This window comes from Gnatocerus cornutus, chromosome 9 (genome assembly GCF_029298725.1).
Source record: "Gnatocerus cornutus isolate USDA-ARS CGAHR chromosome 9, icGnaCorn1.1, whole genome shotgun sequence".
Taxonomy (NCBI): Eukaryota; Metazoa; Arthropoda; class Insecta; order Coleoptera; family Tenebrionidae; genus Gnatocerus; species Gnatocerus cornutus.
Window position 1 is genome coordinate 10252337 of NC_142241.1, and position 22549 is coordinate 10274885.

Consider the following 22549-nt stretch of genomic DNA (forward strand, 5'->3'; position numbering starts at 1 on the left):
CAACACAGATTTATTACATTCGGTAAAAAATTTAATCAAATTAAGTCAGCAGATTCTGAATTATAATAAATGAGAGCAATGACGGCGCTCATTTTTATCACCATCGAAAGTAATTCTTTTTCCACCCAATAATTCATTTAGATGAGCTTTCAGTTCCTGTCATACCCGTTCAGATACAATTTTCTTTTGAATAATTGTCGGAGAAACACCTTGCAAATCTCATTGTAATCAGTTGAGAGGAAAAAAAATTTTGAAGAGTAAATTCACAGGCTCAGGTGTCAGTTTCCAACCAACTATTTTAATTAAATTTTCAAAGTTAAAAATGTTTGTTAGCTGCTCACCCCTACACGTGAACACGTGTGAGAATACGTGTCAGCTGTGTTTCCATTCGTATAGTTGTGCCATTTAAAATTGGGCCATCTCATGCAAAAAGTATTTTTATTGCGAACCGCAAAACGGAAAAACATAATGATAAAGGTTAAAAGATCTGTTCTGGACATAAATAGACACATTTGTTTTATTTTAACGGATTATAATTTAATATACCTAAAAATTTCCATCCAAATGAACAATTTGCGCCAACAGTTGCACGGTAGAAAATATCAAACTAATTCATTTTGTGATGGTTTTTGGAAAATTAAATTCTGTTTTTATTTTATTCGTTTTAAAATAAATATTATTGGCATTTAAGATGTTCATGCAGAGAGTGGATAAAAAAATTTGGTGTAAAAAGAAACAAAAGAATTTGTGTTTTGCTGTAATAATTTTACAACTTTTTCAAATTTTATTGTTATAACATGAAAATTACCAGAATCGCGGGTGGATCTTTTTTTTAGTTTTTGATTTGTTCTGAGGAATTTTTCTAGAGATTTTATTGCTGCGTATATAAAATTATACTCAAAATTACAGGTTTTACTATAAAATCTATGAAAGGCAATAAAAGTAAACATTTTTGGGAATTTTGGTTACCTTCAAAATTGCACGTTCATAAAAAACGCTCATGTTCCAAAAAAACGATTTTTTTTCAAAAAGGACATTTTCTTGTTGAGGAATAAAAAGTGCTTTTTGCGTCTCTGATGGCATCGGAAACATCTGAAAATCAATGCTTTAATGAGGCTCTCAAAGCACCGAAATAGAAAAACACAATTATCCTTGTTTGTCCTCTTTTGTTTGGAATTCTAGGTACGCACGTGATTTCAAATACATAAATTTCCGAGCTGAGATATCTGAATTAGCGTTCTAAATGACAAGATTTAAGCACAGAATATTCCTGCGTAAACATATTTCAATTTAAAGTGCACTGTAAATTACGTTGGACACTGTTTGAATTCCCTATAAATTAAGCAGAAACTTACTAGTTGAATATGCCAGTGAGCAGGTAAAAGTGCATAATTATTTATAATTAGTAATTTAAATGAAACAATGCGCTAGAAATGTGACATTTTTTGTCAAGAAGTTGAAACAGCAGAATATGTTTGATTTGTTTTTTTCCTTTTTTTGAACATTAAATTTTTTTAAACGGCAACTAATAGAGTTACTGATGTATCTAATCGTTTTACACGTTTTTCTACAGTGTTTCTACAGTGCATTATTAAATGTTATACAAAAAAATCAATTCTAGCTTGAAAGTTGTTTAATAGTTCAGGCTGATTTTATCACGGTCACACTACTCGGACATACCTAATATTTTGTAATTAAAAATAAAATTAATTTTGTACAGGTCAGTTTATGACTTTGCACTTTTCAGCTCACGCATGAACATACAACAAAACTAAAAAACGGAAGTGAATTTAAAACTGTTATTATAAAAGTGTTATTGAATTTTCCACACTTTCTTCGGGTTCGTTGTGTGTGCACTTTATAGATTTGTTTTCTATAAAATCCGGAATGTACGCTTATTGGCCCAAGTTGTGACATCTAAGGGTAATGGAATTATTAATTATTTGGAAAAGGTGGGAGTTCCCCCGGAAACAGTGCTCTGTGTCGTTTCCGGACGATTTGGCATCGGTTCTGTATTAATTTTATTTGTTGTCGAGTTCAGAAGTCGGCGTCTCTGGCGAAAAGGTGGAATGTTTACGAGTGCGAAGGAAGGAGTAATTTAAGGGTGTTATCGATTTTGTTCGAATGTGTTTCGTCGTCGTCTAGGTGCCGGCGCGGACCCGCGCTCCTGCTGCTCCTGCTGCCTTCCATCCGACACACTGGCCCACATCCGGTCGTGCGTTATTTCCGCGTTTTTATCTGTGTTGTGTGCAAGGCGCACCACGTACCTTTGCGTCATCGCCAACGTCGCACTGACGGTGCACGGATTGCACCCAATCACAGCCATTGTTTGTCTCATCCATCAGCGCTTCCACGCAGACGCGGACGCCGTCTCCGAAGAGGCGGCGAACGCGACCGAACCACCGTCGGCGCGCCTCATCGTCCGTCGGTCTCAGTATCGTGTTGACAGTGACGCTGAGTAGACCATTCCGGGAGTCCGCTAGCCTATCCCGGTTTCTATTTACCTTTAGTTTAGTCGTAGTTGAGCAGATCGAAGTCACTCAGTGTTATGGAGCCGCAGAACCAGGAGATTGTGGCCAGCGGCTCGCCCGCAGAGGTGCCTAACGATCCGGGGTGAGTAAAAACACCGGAGCCACCGGAAACTCCGGACTCCACATGATCGCCCGAAAACTCAAACCCGATTCTCTTTGCAGGAAAATGTTCATCGGGGGACTCAGCTGGCAGACCAGTCCAGGTAAGCCTACACGTGACTCGGTGTTATCAGTGCTATCCGGTGAAGTGCAAACAGTGATAAGAAGAACCAGGAAATAACACAAGTGTTTATCTTTTTTTTCTTTGACGACGTTGCGTCGTTACCATACTAGATGACTTTTGATTGTTGTTCACGCTTAAATTAGCCCGATGTGCATTGATCAGTTGTAATTTAGCTCCAAAGTTCACGTCTATTTCCATTTGTTTGAGCGCACCAGTTCAATAACACCAGCTCAAATTCTATACAAACTTCATCAATTATTTATTTTAATGCCGGTTAAGGTGCTATATACTTGGGACGATTTTCTGCACACTTTCGTGGTTTAACTTCCGGGAAAACTATAAAGATGGCACCAGCGGTGCCAAGGAAATTTCGCTTCATCCCCCTCTCACTTTTCAAATCAAACTTTTCAAATCGAAAGGTCTAACCTCAATTTAGCACGTGTTCATTTTAATTAAACGACATCTAGTGTCAATCAAAAGAACGAAGGCGTTTTCCGGACACTTTTACCCTAAGACACTGCAATTATATTCTTCAAGTCGATGCAAATTTGATAATTAAGTCTTGCGCTAACAACAATTTACCGGGATCGTTATCCTTCATTAAAATTAATTGCGATCTAGTGGTACTACTGGTACGAAGTTTTCGTAGTAAGGACCGTCGTCAGTTCCATAATTTATGTGGTCTTGAATTCATTATTTTTATGACAGCGAGTACTGAGATCGTTACGTCAGAAACGTGATACTTATTTGTACAGTAAATTAGTCACATGTGATAGGCAGAATGGAAAAATTCGCGTTGGAAAATCGATTTAAGTCGTACGAATTCCTATAGCCGGCGTGCGTCTGTTTTTACATTAGACTCTCATTTTCCCGACCCAATCAAACACCATGTTTTTTTAGTTTTTCTTTGGTTTGCGTGGAGTTTGGTTGGAGTTGTTATAATAGAACATCTCTGATGGCCTATACACTTGCAGAAATAACGTGAGGCGTCCGCATCGTCCGAACCTTGGCCAACACTCGATGGAACCACTCTGAGTTGGATAAACCGAAAACCGACGATGTATGTTATTTTGGAAAATAAATTTTGAAAATTTCGATTGGTTTTTTTATTTCGGGCTAAATTCACGCACGCGTCACTATCATAAACATTAATTTGATATAAATATCTGGGCCTTATTCTTGGCTTCTGTGTTTATTTTGGGCGACGCTGAACGTTTAAAAAAGTCTAAAGTATCCAAGTACGCACTTAATTTCATTCGATTGTAATTGCTTATTATCACTTACCTGTGTATTGTGTCAGCCAAGGTCGTAAAGTGTAGTCGAATTTCTTTTTTCCCTTCGACGTGGGAGATTCTCCTAAAAATAATCCCCCGAGGCCGCAATACTTGACGACTTTGTTCTTGGTCGTTGATGCGTTTTTCCTTCCCTACTTAAGTCTCTTCCTGCATTCTGTTGCAATTATAAGCATGCAACGAGGCGGTACGCGTCATCAACGTCGATTCATGTTTTATAATGGTTTTTGTCATCGCTACTTTTCACGGTCGCCGTCTCTGACCACCAACAACGCCCTCCAAGTTTCCAGAGATGCCTTTAATTACCCATTGTCAAGTTTGCAATAACAATACCATATTTTTTCGACAATTGGGAACCATTCCAACAATGCTGACAGGTAATGAAGTGATCCAACCATCTGTTTGTGTTTTTAAATTTACCGTCTTGATAAAATAATCAATCATGACCATGCCTGTGAAGAAGATTAAAGACATCCTAACTCACGTGTCAATTAGGCGGGTGCACGATTTGTTCGTCTAATTTTTATTTGCCAGCCTCATATTTTCTAGGATTAAATTCCGGACGAAACACTTTATCTCTTTCGTCCGTTTGCTTTTCCAGTTCTCTTCGTTTTTATTTTAATTAACTAATAAGCTCCTTTTCCATCTTCTGGATAATTAAAGACTCGGGATCTTATTAATATTGCAACGCACCACTAAAACGTTAAAGCCACTCTTTGCAGGAGAAAGACTCGCACCAACCCTTACGGGGGTGGCTTTTAAATATTAATTTCCTTGCAATCGCCTCAGTAAACGACACAGATATTACACTGCATTGTGATTTTCATTTCCTTCCAAAGTCGCTTAAAGGATCATCCACATTTTTACTACCAAATTCCGACCACTTTATTATTGATACGCGATCCAAGGATAAGGCACAGCAAATATTTTAATCCAATCATAAAACTCGGTTTACTTTGGGATTGATTGATGCGGCATTGTGAAATAAAAATGATAACAGATTTATTAATTTTTGGACAGGTAAGTTTAACCAACTTGCAGTGGTTTCACTTAAATAAGCGTGACGGTTTCTCTGTTCCTTGTCGCAGATCTCTTTGTTGATTATTTAACCGGCCAGAGCCGGTTTCACTGAGCTTAAGTTTAAATTAGTCGGGAGAATTTGAGAGGAAGCAAATTACACAACGATTCTTTAATGAAATGATGCGGCACGTGTCTCCATATTTGTGCAAGAGTAGGTGTAGAAGCAGTGGCCGAAAATAGGTCTTGAGAGGCAACCTTCAAACTGTTAAACAAATTGTAAACAAGACTCTTCAAAAAATTGTATCGAGTATCTGGGTTCTGGTTCGAGTTTGCAAGTAGTTTTCAAACAAAAAAAGTAAATAGAACACAATAATAGAAACTTTGAGTTTGTCACAATGCCAATAGAAAGTTTTAATTACCACAAACTGTGCTAATCAAGCGAACATACCGTGAAAGGCTATCTGGAAATATAAGAGATTTTTCGTTTTTCAACGCGAACGGTTCTCCTATCACCCATTAAAATTCTGGACTAAATCGAAAACAGAAATAGCCAACCTTGACTGACGCATCTACCAAACAGTTCGTTAGCAAAAGTGCATTTTTTCGAGGAAACTGTAATAAATCCTGAAAGTGGCTCGAACACTTCGTAATTGCATTGGACCAAATTTGCATCTTAAAATATAGTGCTGGAGTCTCTAATAGATCATCCACACCGAAAAACTAATTAGTTTCACTGACTTGTACTTTTAAAATTGATCACAACCCCATTTCGCGGATCCAAGAGTCTCTGGGGCACTTTTTACAGTAAGTTTGGGTCCAACTAATGCATATGAACTATCTCTTTTAATGTATCTACCGGAACGGAAAAGATGGGAAAACTTCCACGAAGAATTATATTTCACGGGCGATAAGGAAAACGGCGATTTTTTGTAGCACAGCAAATTGGGTTCTCCCCAGCCTGTTTGCTATGGTCAGAAAAGTGCATTGGAAATTGTTTGGAAGTAAATTCACGTTTTATGCAACTTCTGATCTTTTAACAAAGATAAAAGTTTCGTCCATATGTTCAGAATCTCTGCATGTTTCAAATTTAAAGTAATCCACGAAACAATGTCCCACATACGTACATGGAATAATAAACTTGTTTGGGAACCATCGACATTTCTTCATGCGAAGACAATTAAGCTTAATTGTTGCGATGACGAAACTAATTTTCCACCACTCGCAATTATTCACTTGGCTGATTTTTAGGAAAACAACAAAAAATCTGCTATTTTGTAAAGCACGTGCAGGCATAAAAGCAAAAGTTGCGCACAATAATTTGTTCAGACACTGCAGGAGTAGTTATTTTATAGCTGTCTTTCAACTTGAAAAGTTTATTTATTTTCCCACAGGCCTATTAATTAAAGCATGCATAAACTTCACCATTGTAATCATTGTTTCGACTTTTCTGGAAAGTTGCCATATCTGTTTTTTTCTCGGTTTGTTGGTAAAAAGACGGGAGCAAATCGTCATCATGACAGTAATGCTATCATACAACCGAGATTAAATTAAAACGGCAGAAATGTCGTCTTTTATTGAAATAGAAGCTCTGTTTATATTCCACAAAGGAATAAGAAATCATGTAATTATTGTTGCGTGGGATGAGTTTTTCGCATTTGGAAAAAAATTGTAGTAACGCTCTTGTGGATATTTATAGAGTTTTATTATTAGAGAAAGTATTCTCGGCATTTAATATTTTATTTAATTCGAGAAATTAACTAACACAAGTCAAGTGAAATTAGCAATTCTGTAAGAACAAAATCTGTTTCTTGTTTACACAGTTGTACGTTATTTAATTTACGACTCATTAACACGGTTGCGGTCGTTGTTTCAAAATAGCATAAAACGTAAGTAGGTACGAAAAATTCCATCGAATTGAGTCAGTTTTCACTCTCACAAATTCATATTTTGGTGTATTTAGTAGTCGGTTCGAAAAAACACAAAACCGTTGCACCATTAATACCAAATAATTTAAATTACAATTAAACAAACAAACGATTTAATCAAACTTCAACGCTGACTAATTCCACTAACAGGTAATAAAGGGATATAAATTGTAATGTATTTGTGCGAATCTGAGTCATAAAATCAAAATTTTACTGTTGCAGCATTAATTTATCAATTCCCTAAAATCTGTTAAATACGGGTCCAATGCGAATTTTCGATTATTGTATTTGGTGGTAGAACAGCCATGCGACTATTTGTGATTTGCCTTGGCTTTTTATTATAAATTTCAAAAATTGAAGCTAGTGAATTAAATTATGAAAACAAATAGCATTGTTCATCAATCATAAATGAATTTCCCGATTCAAATCACATATTGTTCCAACTTTTTTACTGCAATATTGAAATTGTCAATTTTAATAATCTATTTTTTTTCCCCGGAAAATTTAGATAGTCGTAATTTATCAGATGTGTCAGAATATTTGTGTTATGAAATATGTGGCTTATTTGTTAGCTTTGTTAAATTCGTTAAAATAGTGTATACCAAATCTAGACAATTTTCGCGATTAATATTTCCAAGTCAGCGGGTCAGAAGTTAGTCATTTTATTAGTTACGATTTGGAACTTGGCATTTGTTGCAAATTTGACCAATTTTTCAATGATTTTTATCTGTGATTTGATTAGCTAAATTTCTCATAATTTAGAGAGAATATATCAATTTATTTGTACAACATTTGTACGTTATTTATAAAGTCCAGAGAGTAATTGTAGTAATGGAGATAATAACGTCTTTATTACATGTATTAAATATCGCTTAGTATAAAAACGTATGCTTATAGCAAGTCTATCGCTGGTTTTTTCACAAATATGACGAGGCCAAAGTTTTCGGGTCGAAATAATTTGAAAAAAATGAGGCCCGTCACTCATTTTTATTAGATATTTTAAAAGTTTTAATATTAGTTGCTTGAACTCTATCAATGAATAAGAAATATTGATCTTTGTAATTATAATTCCTTTATAATGGTACTTCAATTTTCAAGTGTTCTTATAAGTGAGAACTTTACCAAGATAAATAAATTGATAAATCTAGAACTTTATAAATGCAAATAAGTAATTTAGTTTTTGGAAGTAACTCTTCAGAGTTTACAATCACTGTCTTGAAGTGTCAGTAAATATAAGTAGGATATCAATTTAACGGCAACCAGCTGGTAATTTAATAAACAATTAGGTATAATTGTATTTTAATTAGCGGAACCATTGATTTTTTGTACCTCGTAATTAATCATTATTACTCCAAGTTCATTATCTTTCTAAAGCTATTAAAATGTTTGCATATTTTCTTCAAGAAATGCTTACTTAAGTATCAAACCTTTTTTTTTTGCTATACATGCAAAATGGGCGAAAGACTAGCAATTAGTACGTCAAAATTTGTCTAGTGATAAAACAGTGTCATTTTACAAAAAGTCAAAATATAACAAAAGTAAAAGTAAAAATTTTGTCAAATCTTTATTTTAATGCGTTATTATTGCTGAATTAGGACTTTTTTTGTAACACATCTAGTGATATAATGAAGCATTTCTACTTTTAGTTGCAAAAATAGCTATTTTATCATTTAGAAGGGTACTTGCCAAGCAAGCTAAGTTAATTGTCCATTTGGTCATTTGACTCCCAACGAAATTGTTATTGTTTGCTTGTAACTAGGGAGTGATCTTTGAAGGTTTCATTCTTTGACAGAATTTCTGAACAAACTACAGACAAAGACTTTGATGAAACTGCACCGAAACTTTAAGGAATCCTTATCATAACGTCTGACAAACTTTACTCTTTTCTATTTGGTTTTTACTGCACACAGACTGCCTTGAACATTGTTTTTATTCTCTATACATATTCTAATCGCATTTTTTTGAGCTGAGGCAACCACAGATATCGTGCCTCACTTGCCTCGCAACAATATAAGGTTGTCGCGGTTTTGCTATCGTAATTCAGTGGTTATAAAAGTTGTATTAACAATATTTCTACGTTGGCCCTCCTCTCCTCTTTAAACCCTAGCTTTTACGATATTGTGCCTCATTAAAATCTAAATTAGCGTGACACCCTGGAGAAATGTGAAACTTGACAGCGAAGGTGTCCGGTTGAAGGATTCTACTTTAAATATTGTGCTCTTGTGGTGTTTGATAAAATTACCGTAACCACTTCCGTTTACGTTTTTGAATTTTAAAATTTCGCATTCATTTCTTACATTGATGTGCTTATACAGGGTATTTTGGCGCTACATATATTATCGTTATGGTGTGTCAAACGTTTAAACAGGTAGTAAAGTTATACATAGAAATCCATTCGTTGAAAGAGCTATCATAAACGTAAACCCGAGATTTATTTTCCCAGATTTTCATCAGCACTGACCGGGAAAACCATCCGTTTTCCCGTCTTATTTCCCGAAAACTAAAAACATCATTAAAATTCGCCATAATGGCCGTTATGACGTCGTTAAGGTCCATTTTGCGTGGAACAGTTTCCGTCCGCGACTTCTCCTTCGGATCAATCGTTTCGTGTTTTCTCAGTTATGATTTTTAAATAGCTCATATAAATGCGTTAAGCCCCTGGGGCTGAGCCATTGTCTCAAATGCCGGCTCAGGCTCTCAGTGTCACACCCGGGTTGGCGTGCCCGCCCGCACCGACTATACTGCTTCAGCTCCGCAAAAATCAATAGTGTTCCTACACCCGCGTGAGTCTATGGACCGCTGCCCGCCGGGCACCAGGAAGCAGCCCCCAGGGTTATTGTTGCATCTGTGGTGGTACACCTGTCGACTCGCGTCTACCTTGCATACCTGGAGTGCTCGATACGGGGGAATTTTACCTTTCACTCGACTCGGTTCATTCAAGAGCAGAGTTACGTTTTATCAGTAGTAGCGTGCTTTCCGGATTTTTTTGTTGCGTTTAACAATTATTTGTGATTACGGGTACGTCGAGTGTAATTCATGCATAATAAAAAAGAACACAATGCTTTTACCATTTTTTCAATAAAGCGCGCGGATTGTACTGGTTTGTAATGCGCTTTGAAAGAATTTTAATGGAACGTTGCTTTTGGTACTAAATTACAATTTTCTCTACACTTTTCAATCATAACCGCACCTTCTTCAAAAGTTCCAAACTATCGGCTTCAATAAACAGGGAAATAAATATAAAAAAATAATCTCAGTTTCAATTTAAATTTAAATGTTGTATTGACGGTCTTATCGTGAAATGTAAATAACAAAAATAGGATATTTAGTTCGGCGATAAGATTTTGTTTCCTCCAAAACAAGTTTATATTATGAAATTCTTCGTGTTTAAACATTACATTACATTGTATAGTCCCCCCTTTTGTGATAACTCGATAAAAATTACAACAATTTCTGTCACAAAATCCACGTTTTTGGTAAATCTATAATTTAGTTTTCTCGAAAATAGTATTGTTTATACATGCAAATTTAAGTTGAGCTACTGTGTTTCCACTTAAACAAATTATTTGCCAGACTAATTAGGTTACAAACTCATAACAGTTTCTTTCCCACACAGAACATTTTGCCTTACAAGCGTACAACGATCAATACAGATATTCCTTCATGTGAAAAAATAAATATGAAAGCACGGTTTTATTGACAAACCAACAATAGCTTTTTATCTTTACGCCATGATCATTATTCCGGCTTTTATGCGCTTGCACTAAATCATAACTGAAAAATTGAATTATTATATTTTACTCAACGTCTTATCTTTAAAATCTTTAAAAGTACACGTAAAAATAATGATTAAATCAGTCCCAATTTATACGAATTTAATGCGCTTAATTTACATGGGTGGATGTAACTGAGGGTTTTAATAAAAAATAATGTAATAATAAATTAATAAAGGCTATAATATCATTTACTGTGGGTTTTGGGGCCAAGGTGGGCTTAATTGCTCTGAATTATTCCTTTGTAATTTTATTTCTGTATTCTGTATTGTATTGGGAATTGCAAATTTGAATCCGGAATATTCCATGTCGCATAGGCTATCCTTGCTATTTGCTCAAAGGGCAAGTCATCTAAATTTAATCGCAAGAACTGACGCGACGCTCTGCAGTACCTAAGTAAAGTGACAATACAAAATTGGTTGGTACTTCTGTTGGTACAACCCGATAAAAATCTCAAAGCCTGTCGTTTTCTGAGAAACTTGTTTCCAGCTTTTATAAAAAGAACACTTAAGGTAATGTACGTTTAATGTATGTTTTTTCGCATGAAATTAATAAATATCTGTACCTATTTAGTACTACACATTTTCCCATTTAAAATAATGGCTATTTCTCTAGCACTTCCACGAATTTAATAGGCGTAGAAGTTTAAGTACGCAAGCATAATGTCACTTATTAATTTCATTACAGTTGTGGGGTTTACATGGTTTATTGAAATTGCTTACAATTCCTCCGTAATGACTTCTGGTTAAAATGCTAAATGCAGTTCCTTTGAATCATTACGACTAAACCAGATCTGAATATAAAGTTGTCAGTGTTCGTCCACTTCACCTTGTGCATAGAAAATGTGTCCAATTCTCGATTTTACCTTTCACTCGCGTCATTCATTCATTCGCTGTAATATTACGCATCAGTTGTAAAACGCTTCCAGCCATGTAATGAAATCGGTTCAGTATGATGGAGCAAATATCGTGTACATCGATCGGTGGCAATGCCCTTCGGACTCGACGGAAATCCTCCGATCAAAATTTTTTCTCCTAGTGATTGCAGAGGCAGAATCCGAAGTTTTTATCACCTTTTAGAATTTTTAATGATCAAATTACGGCGCAGGTATTTCAGCTTCATTTCCATGGGGAAATAAAGCCGTGATTTCTGGAATAATATTATTTTGTAAAAGGTTTAAATAACCGCAGGCTGTTGGGGTTTCCTTCTAAAGCACCAACACCGTTTCTCGACGCATTAAATTTTCGCGGAATATTGGAGATGGGAACTTTATTCGTTCAATGCAGATTACGACAATGACACCTTATTACTCGTAGACGTCTAGCAAAATCGATTTTTATAACCGAAAATCTAAATTATATTGCTCCGGGAAATACAGCGAGGCACGCCTGTATTTACTAAATTACATTTTTGATTTAATCAGAGAGGGAATTTTAAGGATATCTCGGTTGATGAAAGAAACTGAAGATATTAGCCTTATCCAATCTAGTTTACAATCATTTTTAACATCGCTAAAGAATTCAATTTTCGGATACGATCGTTCGTTGCAGACGTGTGACAACTATGTGGTGTAAGTAAAACCGACGTATTGAATCAAATTGATTTATTTCCGGGGTATCTTTTATCCAGCTCATTTCAGGCACGTGTTTGTAATGATCCCGACTTGAATTGCATTATTAACAACTGTTTTCGATCCTCAGGATGCTGATAATTGTGAGCATACAAAAATCTTTCGACATGATCAATAAACAAGCGCTTCTGGTTTTGATTTGAAAAGTGAATGTTCTAAATTAGCGAACCGGAAAACTCCTACATGGTTTGGTTATTAATTTCGGTAATAAATACACTGAATTTATCACACTTTTATGCCATTTGCATTTATCGTTGACTATTGTTTACTTAATAAGATTTCATTTAGTTGCAACAACGTGGTCATTAAAATCATTGTGGTAGTAAAATGTTTTGATTCGTTTACCGCGTTACCTTGCTCCTGCAAAACGAATAATTAATCGGTTTATCAGCGTGTATTGTGCTCGTTTTATGATGTGGAGCCGATCAAAAATTTCTCTGAATCATCTCCGTTGCACTACACTCGGATCTAAATATTTATATTGTTTGAGGTCATTACCGCAATTTCGTCACGATCTTGTAGGTTACTGACACTGTAAATACTCTGATTTTTACAAACGATGCTGAGAATTTCACTCTCGAGTTGTTCCTGAAATTATGTAGTTATCTCCGCGGTTAAAACTGTGAACATTTAAACGGTATTTAACGCACCATGCAACGGCCATAAAATAAACAATAACGATATTAATTCTAAACAGCAAAGAATTACTTTTGAAACGGACGCACCGAACCGCATCAAAGCAAGCTGTGACAAATCGATTTGGTGTGGAATCATCAAAAGCCGTAAATCTGGTTCCGGGGGCTTTTCAGAAAGTCTATGAGGTTTCAGGCACAAGTTTTAAGTTCTGCTTAGGTGCCAGAGAGCAATTTTTTGTTAGCAGTCAAATCGTTTCTTGATTTCTATTTGTAATTATTAATGAGATACATTATGCAAGTGTATCGTAATGGTAATAATGCGTCCATATATTATAAAATCAATCTGAAAATGGTAAAGTCAAGATAATTTGTGGCATGATACGAATAGTAACATATGCATGTCTGCTGTAGAAGGAAGTAATAAATTACAGATGATATATCAAGAATATACCTACAATTCGTGACATAATAGTTCTAAGTGCCGTAGGAAACGACATGTTAAAGGTTGGCCTATATTTGTCAAATAAAGACTTTAAACACTGATGTGTTATTAAAGCTGAAGATCGTCGACAAAAATTTTCAACGGAATATTAAGAACGTGCTACATCTTCTCAAATGGCGCGTAGTTTTTAGTTCAAAAAGTCGCTGTTTATGTTTTTCTTTATTTATAGGTGCTTTTATTTTTGTAATCGGCCCTCTATTTTTTAAAAGAGGGTAAAAGCTTTTTTGTGTAAAAGTTGTGAAATTTGTAAAATTCATTTTCAGTAGAATTTTGGAAGAACTTCTTTGATCTCTTAAGCCTCATTTGTTGAAGGGGGTAATAAAAAGTATCTATTTTCACATAATCAATTTTTTCCCGCAAGTAAATTTCGAAAATTCTTGTTAGCAAAGTTTGCAATTTTGCAAGGCTTCGCAGCTCCGGATCTCCAGAAGTGTGCCAAATTTGCTTTGTTTGAAGTTCAAGAAATGTCTCTCTGAACCCTTGAGGCTTTTCCGGTACATTTAAAGGGATCTCTAGCCCAACTGGCAATGTGTGAATTAAGATCAGAGAACGGCTCTTTGAGTTTGGTAAGATGTCTTATAACTTCCGACAGTAAAAGGCAACTAAAGATGAAATAATTTTGTGATAAGCTGATAAGAAATGTTGGGCTAAGTATGTAATTTGGACTGTCAACGAGAGTGGCAATTCAATTTTGAGAGTCCACTTTCGGTTTAGACCGTTTTCATGTGGGAGCCTCATTAATCTAAAGAATTTCGATTTAATTTCACTCGGTGCGACAACCATTCCTCTACAGTTGAAACCCTTATTGTGTTTTTTTTCTAAATCTTCAATTCTTAGGTAATTTTGAATCTTCTCAGTTTTTGAGGATTTGTTATATGGATTTTGTGTATTTTTTTATTCTCTATATTTTATAAATTGTTTCTTTGCTGTCTATATTTCTCGTGAACTAAAAAGTACTTTTAGCTAAATAGAGTTTTTTTGGGTTCTTCCGATTTTGTGGATGCTTCCGTTTTATTAATTTAGACTATCTCTTTGACAGCGTATATCCGTCAAATTCTTTACATTTTCAGCTTTTCCATATTGGTTGGGCGAGTTCTATACGGAATTTTTGTAGTCATCCCATGTTTTTATTTTTTTTTGCTTATCTGGAATGCAATTTTTACTCTTTGAATTCTTTAGATTTTTCGTAATTTTTATAGTTATTCATTACTGCTTTAGATTCATATATTCAATTCTTCACATCCTTGGGATGCCTTGTTCTGCGGATTTTCCTTTCCAATGTCACCGGATTCTGCCTCGCGACTGAATTTTTCATTTTCAGTCTTCGTTTTTCAGCACTGCAACGTAACTTTTTGTTTTTCTTTCGCAATATTTTTAATGCACCGTCAAAAAAGCGCAATTAAAGTAGAACCACTTTTAGTCCATAAATTGGTCGGCAATGGTAACGGTGGAATTATAATTACCATTCTGATTTACTACCAAGCCGTGCAATAATTTCGTATGTTTGTCAAGCAAATTAAATACCAACCTCTAGAAAACATGGGAGAATGATCGATTTAAGGATATTATTGCGTCGTATTAGCAAAGTTATAATTTACCTTTAGTTCTTGTTTGTGTTTTATGAAACAATTAAGGAAGACAAATTTACCTGTTTGAAAACTCTTCCCAAGTACTTAATTTACTTAAGTGCGCTAATATATTCCGTTTGATGTGAAAATCTCACATTTGTCGTCACAATTTTCAGTTGAAATTGTCGGTGGGATTAAAATTTGTTTTGATTCCATCCAATAAAAATGGTTGGCAACGAATGCCTCGTTTGTTGGCATTTTCAAAATGAAAATGCTTTGTTTTTAATTAAGTTCATTTTTGTAAACGAGATTGCGCAAAATTTTAATTAAGTCGTCAAGATAAATTCCACTTGTTCTGAGTAACGACTCGAATTAATAATGTCAATTGATGGCATTTATTACGGTGGCACCCATTTTGGTAGTGTCCACTGATACTAATTGTGGTTCCTTTACCAGATCGTTATTAGATCTGTTGTTAATTGTTAATCGCGCTCTTATAATAGGTTTCCGGACAGCTTAACGTTTGCCCGTGAGTAATGTTAACTTTACCCCGCCGTGTAGCCATCTCTAATCAGTTCACGCACCGCGGCCTAAATAGAGATAACAACATGGATTGGGCAATAAATCAGAGCGAGAACCCTAATGGTCACGTGCTCGAGGTCCCCTAATGTGATGTTAGTGGCTGTAATCGTTCATCTCTCCTCATCTCGCCTTTTTCCCGTCTCTTCTCGACGAGCTATTAACATCATTGCGAAATAAGGTTTGTTTTCGTGTCAGATTTTTGCTAGATCCGTGCCAAAAAATTTCAGTGATTGACACTCGAACCGCTAAAAATAACAACCAACACTTTTTGCCCACGAAGATGCCTGCAATTAAAAGCTGACGCCGGAGGATAAAAGAACACTTGTCGGTTGTCGGTATTAACTTAAAACATGTTGGGCGGCTCACTAGAATTATTTTTTATTGAGTCGTCAAACGATTTAACGATTTGCCTTGAAATTCACATATTTGGGGCAATACACCAAGTCAAGAGTCAATTTTTTTATAATGCCCGTGACCCAAGTCGATACTAGATATGGTTGGGACAATTAAACTTTGAACACAAACTGGTTTTATGGACGGCATAAAATTCAGTCATACGGGACCTTGTTGGATCAATAGTGTACTCAGTACAATGATAGTGAACCTGTTTTCTTGGAACTTTGACTTATTGATACGTGACGGACGTTAATCTTTTACGAACACATTTATGATATAAAACTAGTTCCAAAAGTGTTACGGAAACAGTTTTGTGGAGAATGATAACTGAAATAAACTTTAATTATAATGAAAATTGGCGATAAGTAATGCCATTGTCATGTTTGTTCATTAGGAGTATATTTTTGTTCAGACCTTCGTACTGCAAATTTCCACCACGTTTTATTATATTCCGTAAGTTTGACAATTTTAATCTTAAAGGAGTGAATTTTGAAGGTTTTAGACCTTTCGGTTTGCTTATCAACTATACTAAATTCCAAAATTTTTAGAATTTTTAGAAATTTTTATTTTGATGAACAAAAAATGTCCACCATTTCTTATTACATTCCCTAACTGCGTCAGTTTCAGTCGTAAATCAGTAACATTTGGAGGTGTTATGACTTTTGGCTTGTTTATCAACTACTCTAAATTACGAAATTGAAGAGCAAAAAACAAAATTTTTAGAAATTTTTGTTTTGAAACAAACCAAAAATACCTACCATTTTTTATTACCTAAATTACTTAACATTGTGAGTTTTTGTTATAATTTAGTGAAATTTGGAAACTTCATTTTCTTAGGCTTGTTTATCAACTGTGCTAATTTCCAAAATTTGAAGATAAAAATTTATTTTTTTTTAAATAAATTAAAAATGTTTAAAATTGTTTATTAATTATCGTAACTTTGTCAGTTTTAATCGTAAATTAGTGAAAGTTGGGGGTCTTTTACTTTCAGCTTTTTATTGACTGGTAAATCCCAAAATTTTAGAGCGAAAAACAGAATTTTTACAAATTTTTATTTTGAAACAAACAAAAAATGTCAATCATTTTTTATTAAATTTCTTAATTTTGCCCGTTTCAGTTGTAAATAAGTGAGATTTTGAGGTCTTATAATTTTCGACTTGTTTATGAGCTGTGTTAAATTGCAAAATTTTAGAGCAAACAACAGAATAAAAAAAAATATATTTTGAATTGAACTAAATTTTTTTGCCTTTTTTTAATTTTAAGAAATTTTATTATCTATGACTTTTTGTCAACTGTGCTAAATCCCAAAATTTTAGAACGAATAACCGAATTTTATTTTGAATGGAACAAAAAATGTCTACAATTTTCTATCGAATTTCGGTAGTTTGACAGGTTTAATCCCAAAGCAGTAAAATTTGGAGGTTATCTTATTTTCGAGTTGTTTATCAATTGTATTAAATTTCAAAATTTTAGTATAATTTTTTTTGTTAAGACCATGCTGTTAAAAAATGACCAAAAAGAACACAAAGTTAGAAATTCTAGGAATCCATTTAGGATCTGCGAATTTAAGAAGTTAAAAGTTGCAGAACTGGAATTTAGAATTAAATTAAGTCCAGCCAGGGAGGCTGACAGCTTGAAAACTAATTTGCCTCCGTTTTGGTTGGTTGCTTATTGTTGCTTAGTGGCTTGTAAACTTTACTCTTCAAATTTTGATTCAGTTTACGTATTGTCTAATCTTGATATCTTCAACGAGGAGCAATTGACAGTGTTTAGGAGTCTCGTCCAAAAGCTTGAAAAATCTATGGAATCTAAATCTAAAATTCGACGATTTACATAATGAAGAACTAAAATAAGGTTAAATCATTCCTTCAGGACAAATTGACAATGAACTGCGACATTATTAATCATCTGTGTCTGTTAGAGCTTAACGTTTTTGACGTCTATAATTGCTTTATTCCAGTGAAGGTATTTTGCCAAGGTAAAAAAGATTGCGGTATTAAAGGCCAATAACTTATCAGTTCGCATTAGTAGCCGAACGGCTTTTATTGCGTAGTAAAGGTGAGTAGCAGTTTGACCTAATCCGAAAATGGAACTCATAAAAAGTCAACTTTTAAGCACCTGAAATAAAACTTATTCAAATAACGCTAGTGAAACGCCCTTGTTTGTTAAAATTCCTTCGCGATTTTAGCATAACATTTTTAAATCGGACGTTCAACTTCCTCGCTTTCTAAATTGTTCGCGTTATTCTTTTTTGCACTATTTGAACAATAAAACGTAAAATAATACAACGAGCATAGCGCACAATTATTATCGAATGCAATCCCATGAATTGGAAACGTTTGAATCATTTATTGACGTGGACATTTAATAACGAAAAATATAAATCGGTGCAGTACAACGCAAAAAGAAGAATTTTTGTCTAGCAATCGAGTAATGGGTCTTCTCTGCAAAACACGTATTTTCCGGAATTGTAATTCATAAAGCAAATACCACACAAAATTTCAAATCAGGAGTGATTATTCATTGTTAAATTGTGTTTCTGACAGTATGAAATTGGAACTTCCACTATATTTGTGTAGCACACGTTCTATTCTCGACAACATTCGGTGTTTTCGATACCCTGATGGGTGGAGTTGGCACAAACTATATTTTATAATGACACCATACACATGATACATTTATTTCGATATTAAATGTTGGGGCGAAAATGGATTTGTAGACAGCAAACAACAAATGTTTTTGTTAAAAAACAACTTATTTAAGCGACCCCATTAAACCGCACAAAAAACACGAAATTAGAGCGCTTGCGTTTAATCACCCATAAATTTACAAATTGCTTTAAACTATTTCGTACTTTGTAGCAATTAGAAATACTTTCGTTGGTAGTTGGATAAATTTACCGAGTAGTTTCTAACGTTACACAAGGTGCACATTTTTATAAACAAACATTGCGTTTCACATTCGTAAAATCCAGGAAATTTAGTTTTTATGTTATTCCACGCTAAACCGAGCAAATGAGATAGAATTGGATGGCGGAAACAGAAATCACGAAAGCTATTAAACTTGTAAAACTGGAAGCTTACATGTTAACGAAAATTATACAAGATTGTTGTGTTTACTTGGGGATTCGGTCGAAGAACTGTAATGTGAGCTAAGCCGTGACAGATCTAAAAAGTAAACAAACATCATATTTAATGCTGTCGACAGTAATCCGTTTGAACAGTCCACACGAAGAAGTTATGGATGAGCGAAAAAATCTGACTGAAAGCCTCATTTTCTGTCTATTCATCGGTATGTAACTGCCTGGAATCTTTTTAATTATACGTATAGAATGCACATTTCTGTATAATTTAGAAAAATACGGACGGAAATACTCAAATACCGTGTTCAAAGGATTGAATATGTGGTATTAGTGATAGGTGAAAACACCTGACCTCCATTTACGAGAAAAACGTGTGAACTTATCGGAACAGCCTATATAACACTGGTCTACTTCAGTTTTAAGTTGTAACATGTTGAACTTACTTTGGCTCTAATATTGGCGTGGTTTTCTCAGAATGTAGTCTTGTACTCGCGTATATACTATTCATTAGTAGGTATCCACAGACCCAAGCTATTTATACCAAACGCTGTACACGTGTGGATTTGAACGCAAACAAGCTTAAAGGCCTTATTAATTAATTGCCTCCACATTAGCTTTTTTCTTTGCTAATTTTCATAGATTTATAGTCAAAGTTAGTTTCCACTAGACTTGTGCTTAGACGCTGCAAACTTAAAGCTCAGTTTTTTGCGTTTTTTACTACCCGCTGCTTAATGTGATGAAACAAGTCAAAAAGCACAATGTGAAACGAATATTTTCTTTGGTTTGAATTTGTGCGTCATAAACAATGCCTCGGGAGACAACGCCTTTGACTGTTAAAAGTACCTTCTGTCATTTTTAAAGTCGATAAAAGCAAGCGAAATCGATAATGGCGCCCTCCATCCAGCTTTTTACGTGTTCACTCTTCTAAATAAGGATGTTTGAGAGTGGATTCAAGTTTCTTGATTGATGAATGCGATTTTGCGGTGTTAATAACGAAACGAGCGAGATTTATTAGCGGAATTGTGATTATCGAGTTGCACATTAATATTGGAATAGAAAAGTACTCGTATCTTGCTATTTCACGTTTAATTAATGGACATGGAAATTTATTCCCAGGAACAGATCGCGAGCGCTAAAATTCTCCGAACTTATTGAAACATCCAGAAATAATTGTCGTTTGCCAGCACTCTGGGGATTTGAAAACTGACATTGTCAAGTTTCTGGAAGGGTATTTTTAGTATTGTATTCTGAATTTTATTACTTCTTTTAAAATACTTTGAAGGAAAAAAGTAAGGAAGTCGGAAAAAATACGTTTTGCATATTTCACTCCCTTTCTATAGTCGGCACAACTTTTTTAGTTTTGCCCATTGAACGTTGGAAATATTCAAAAACTTCTAACTTCGCTTAGACTTATTATCTTTCTTTGGAAGTTTTTACTTTGATTTTGGTACAATTAAATTTATTTCGTTACTTTAGCTACGTTCTTGTCAACGACTCTTGTGGAGGGCGCCAATTCTCTGGGGGAGTGTTGTCTATTTTTTAACTGCTTCAGCCAGTTGAACACCTTGCCATGAATTAAAAAGGGCTCATAAAAGCAATTCGCGTCATAAAAAAAGAACTGCAAATTTACCTAATGGAAATTCAAATTTCTCATATCTTTAAATGGTTATAGACAATTCCAACGAGTGCATCGTTCAAGATGGTGTCGGTTTGAGTATGACAAAGCCTCGAAGTATTTTTTTTCAGAAATTTTTTTGAATTATGTCCTTAAATTTGTGCCTAGAATTTGGATTTTTTATGCATTTGATTAAGTCTTTAAGTTTGTGCTTAGATTTTGGATTTTTCATTGATTTGATTGAAAGTGAACTATGAATTTATTTTTTTATGAAATTTAATCAGAATTTTATTTCTTTGTCTATGTTTTTTGGCTACTACTTGAAAGTGTAAATTCTTCAGATTTTTAATCTTTAGAATCAGGCCGAGGTTTGCTGTTATTTTTTTTTTTATTTTCTTTGATATGATAGATTCTATAAAGTTCGAAAATGTGCCATTATTACTTTGAGTTATGATTGTGGATAAAATATTATACAAACCAAGGCATCCGAAGTTTGATATATTTTTTTTTAGTTTTTTATTTTGTTTTTATTTGGTAGACTCTTGAAAGTGGGAAATGAGCCATTATATGTAAGTTTTAGCCATAATCCCGAATAAAATAGTATACAAACCGAGGCGTGGCCGAGGTTTGTTATTACAGGGTGTTTTTGAAATGCATGTAGAAAACAGTTCTGTGCTATTCCAAAAAGAGTATGAAGTATGAAAAACCAATTTTTAAATCCAAAACTGACATTAACCCCAATCGACGAACTATATGACTTGTTTTCTGTTATTTTTTGTTGTTTTATGTTTTCTTTTATTCAAATTCAATTCAATTTATTCAATTCTTTTATTCAAAAATTGTAGGAATGGACGGACGGCTCTTAGCTATGATATTAAAAACCTAAAACGAAGTTTTATGACTCGGTCACAAAAAATAGGCGTCATTTCCGTGGCCACGTATCGACACTCATTGTGAAAATGATGGGTGATGCTATTATAGCGTGCCGCTTCCATCCCATGTGGTAATTTACAATCTCGGATGGACAGTTACATGTGTCGTAATTTCACAAGGCATAATTCTAGCCGTCTCTGGTGGTCTTGTCTTCGTCAAGATTAAGATTTACTATATTTTCGTAATTATTGAAGAAACATAATAAAGATAACGATGTTTGACAAAGTGGTATGCAATGTTTCCATGAGTTTTTATTAAATTTGTTGTCAACAAATTATGAAACGATTTATGGCGTTGGTTCACGTAATAAAAAGTTGTTGGTTTAGCAGGATTGAGGGTAGTGTTGCGTAGAAATCCCTGCATTTTGCAAATATCAACGGACAATAGTTGATGCTAACTTTGTCTCTCATTTATTGAATGCTGACGTTTTTTACAACATCGAACGTGCATTACAAAGTAATTTCCGTTTGTTGAGAACACAAACTGATGATGGGATTCAACGACCAAAATGTTTAAAATAATAGCGTTAAAGCAGCGCCATCAATTTACTGAATTTTCGAAACAAAAATCCGTAGAATTTCGATTTGAATGGGTTGGCATGATAAAAACGTGTTTTAAATGCAATTCAAACAGGAGCTGTTTGAGTGGGTTCCTTTTATCGTTTATCTTAAGTGACAACATCGCTTTATTACTTGTAACAACACAAAGTGTTCGTAAATTAATTAAAGTTGCAACAAACAACCGATCCCTTCTACTTTATTTAACATTTCAATTAACGAGAATCAGCAGATTATTTCATCGAACGCTATGCTGAAAATATCCATTAGGTTTTTACTCCAACA

The 22549-nt window shown here is 34.5% G+C and overlaps 1 protein-coding gene across 5 annotated transcripts in view; it reads left to right on the plus strand.

The window, feature by feature from the left end:
• The first annotated feature begins 2528 nt into the window (after positions 1-2528).
• Rbp6 (RNA-binding protein 6) overlaps positions 2529-22549 on the plus strand; it is a 223188-nt gene continuing 203167 nt past the window's right edge. For 4 of the 5 annotated variants that reach the window (XM_088046732.1, XM_088046734.1, XM_088046735.1 and 1 more), the window contains exons 1-2: positions 2529-2613; positions 2694-2734. In XM_088046732.1, the coding sequence (XP_087902858.1) occupies positions 2549-2613; positions 2694-2734 (106 nt within the window). In that variant the 5' untranslated portion in view covers positions 2529-2548. Of the gene's footprint in view, positions 2614-2693; positions 2735-22549 lie in introns of those variants that run through there. The other variant, XM_088046737.1, reaches the window with a different exon arrangement.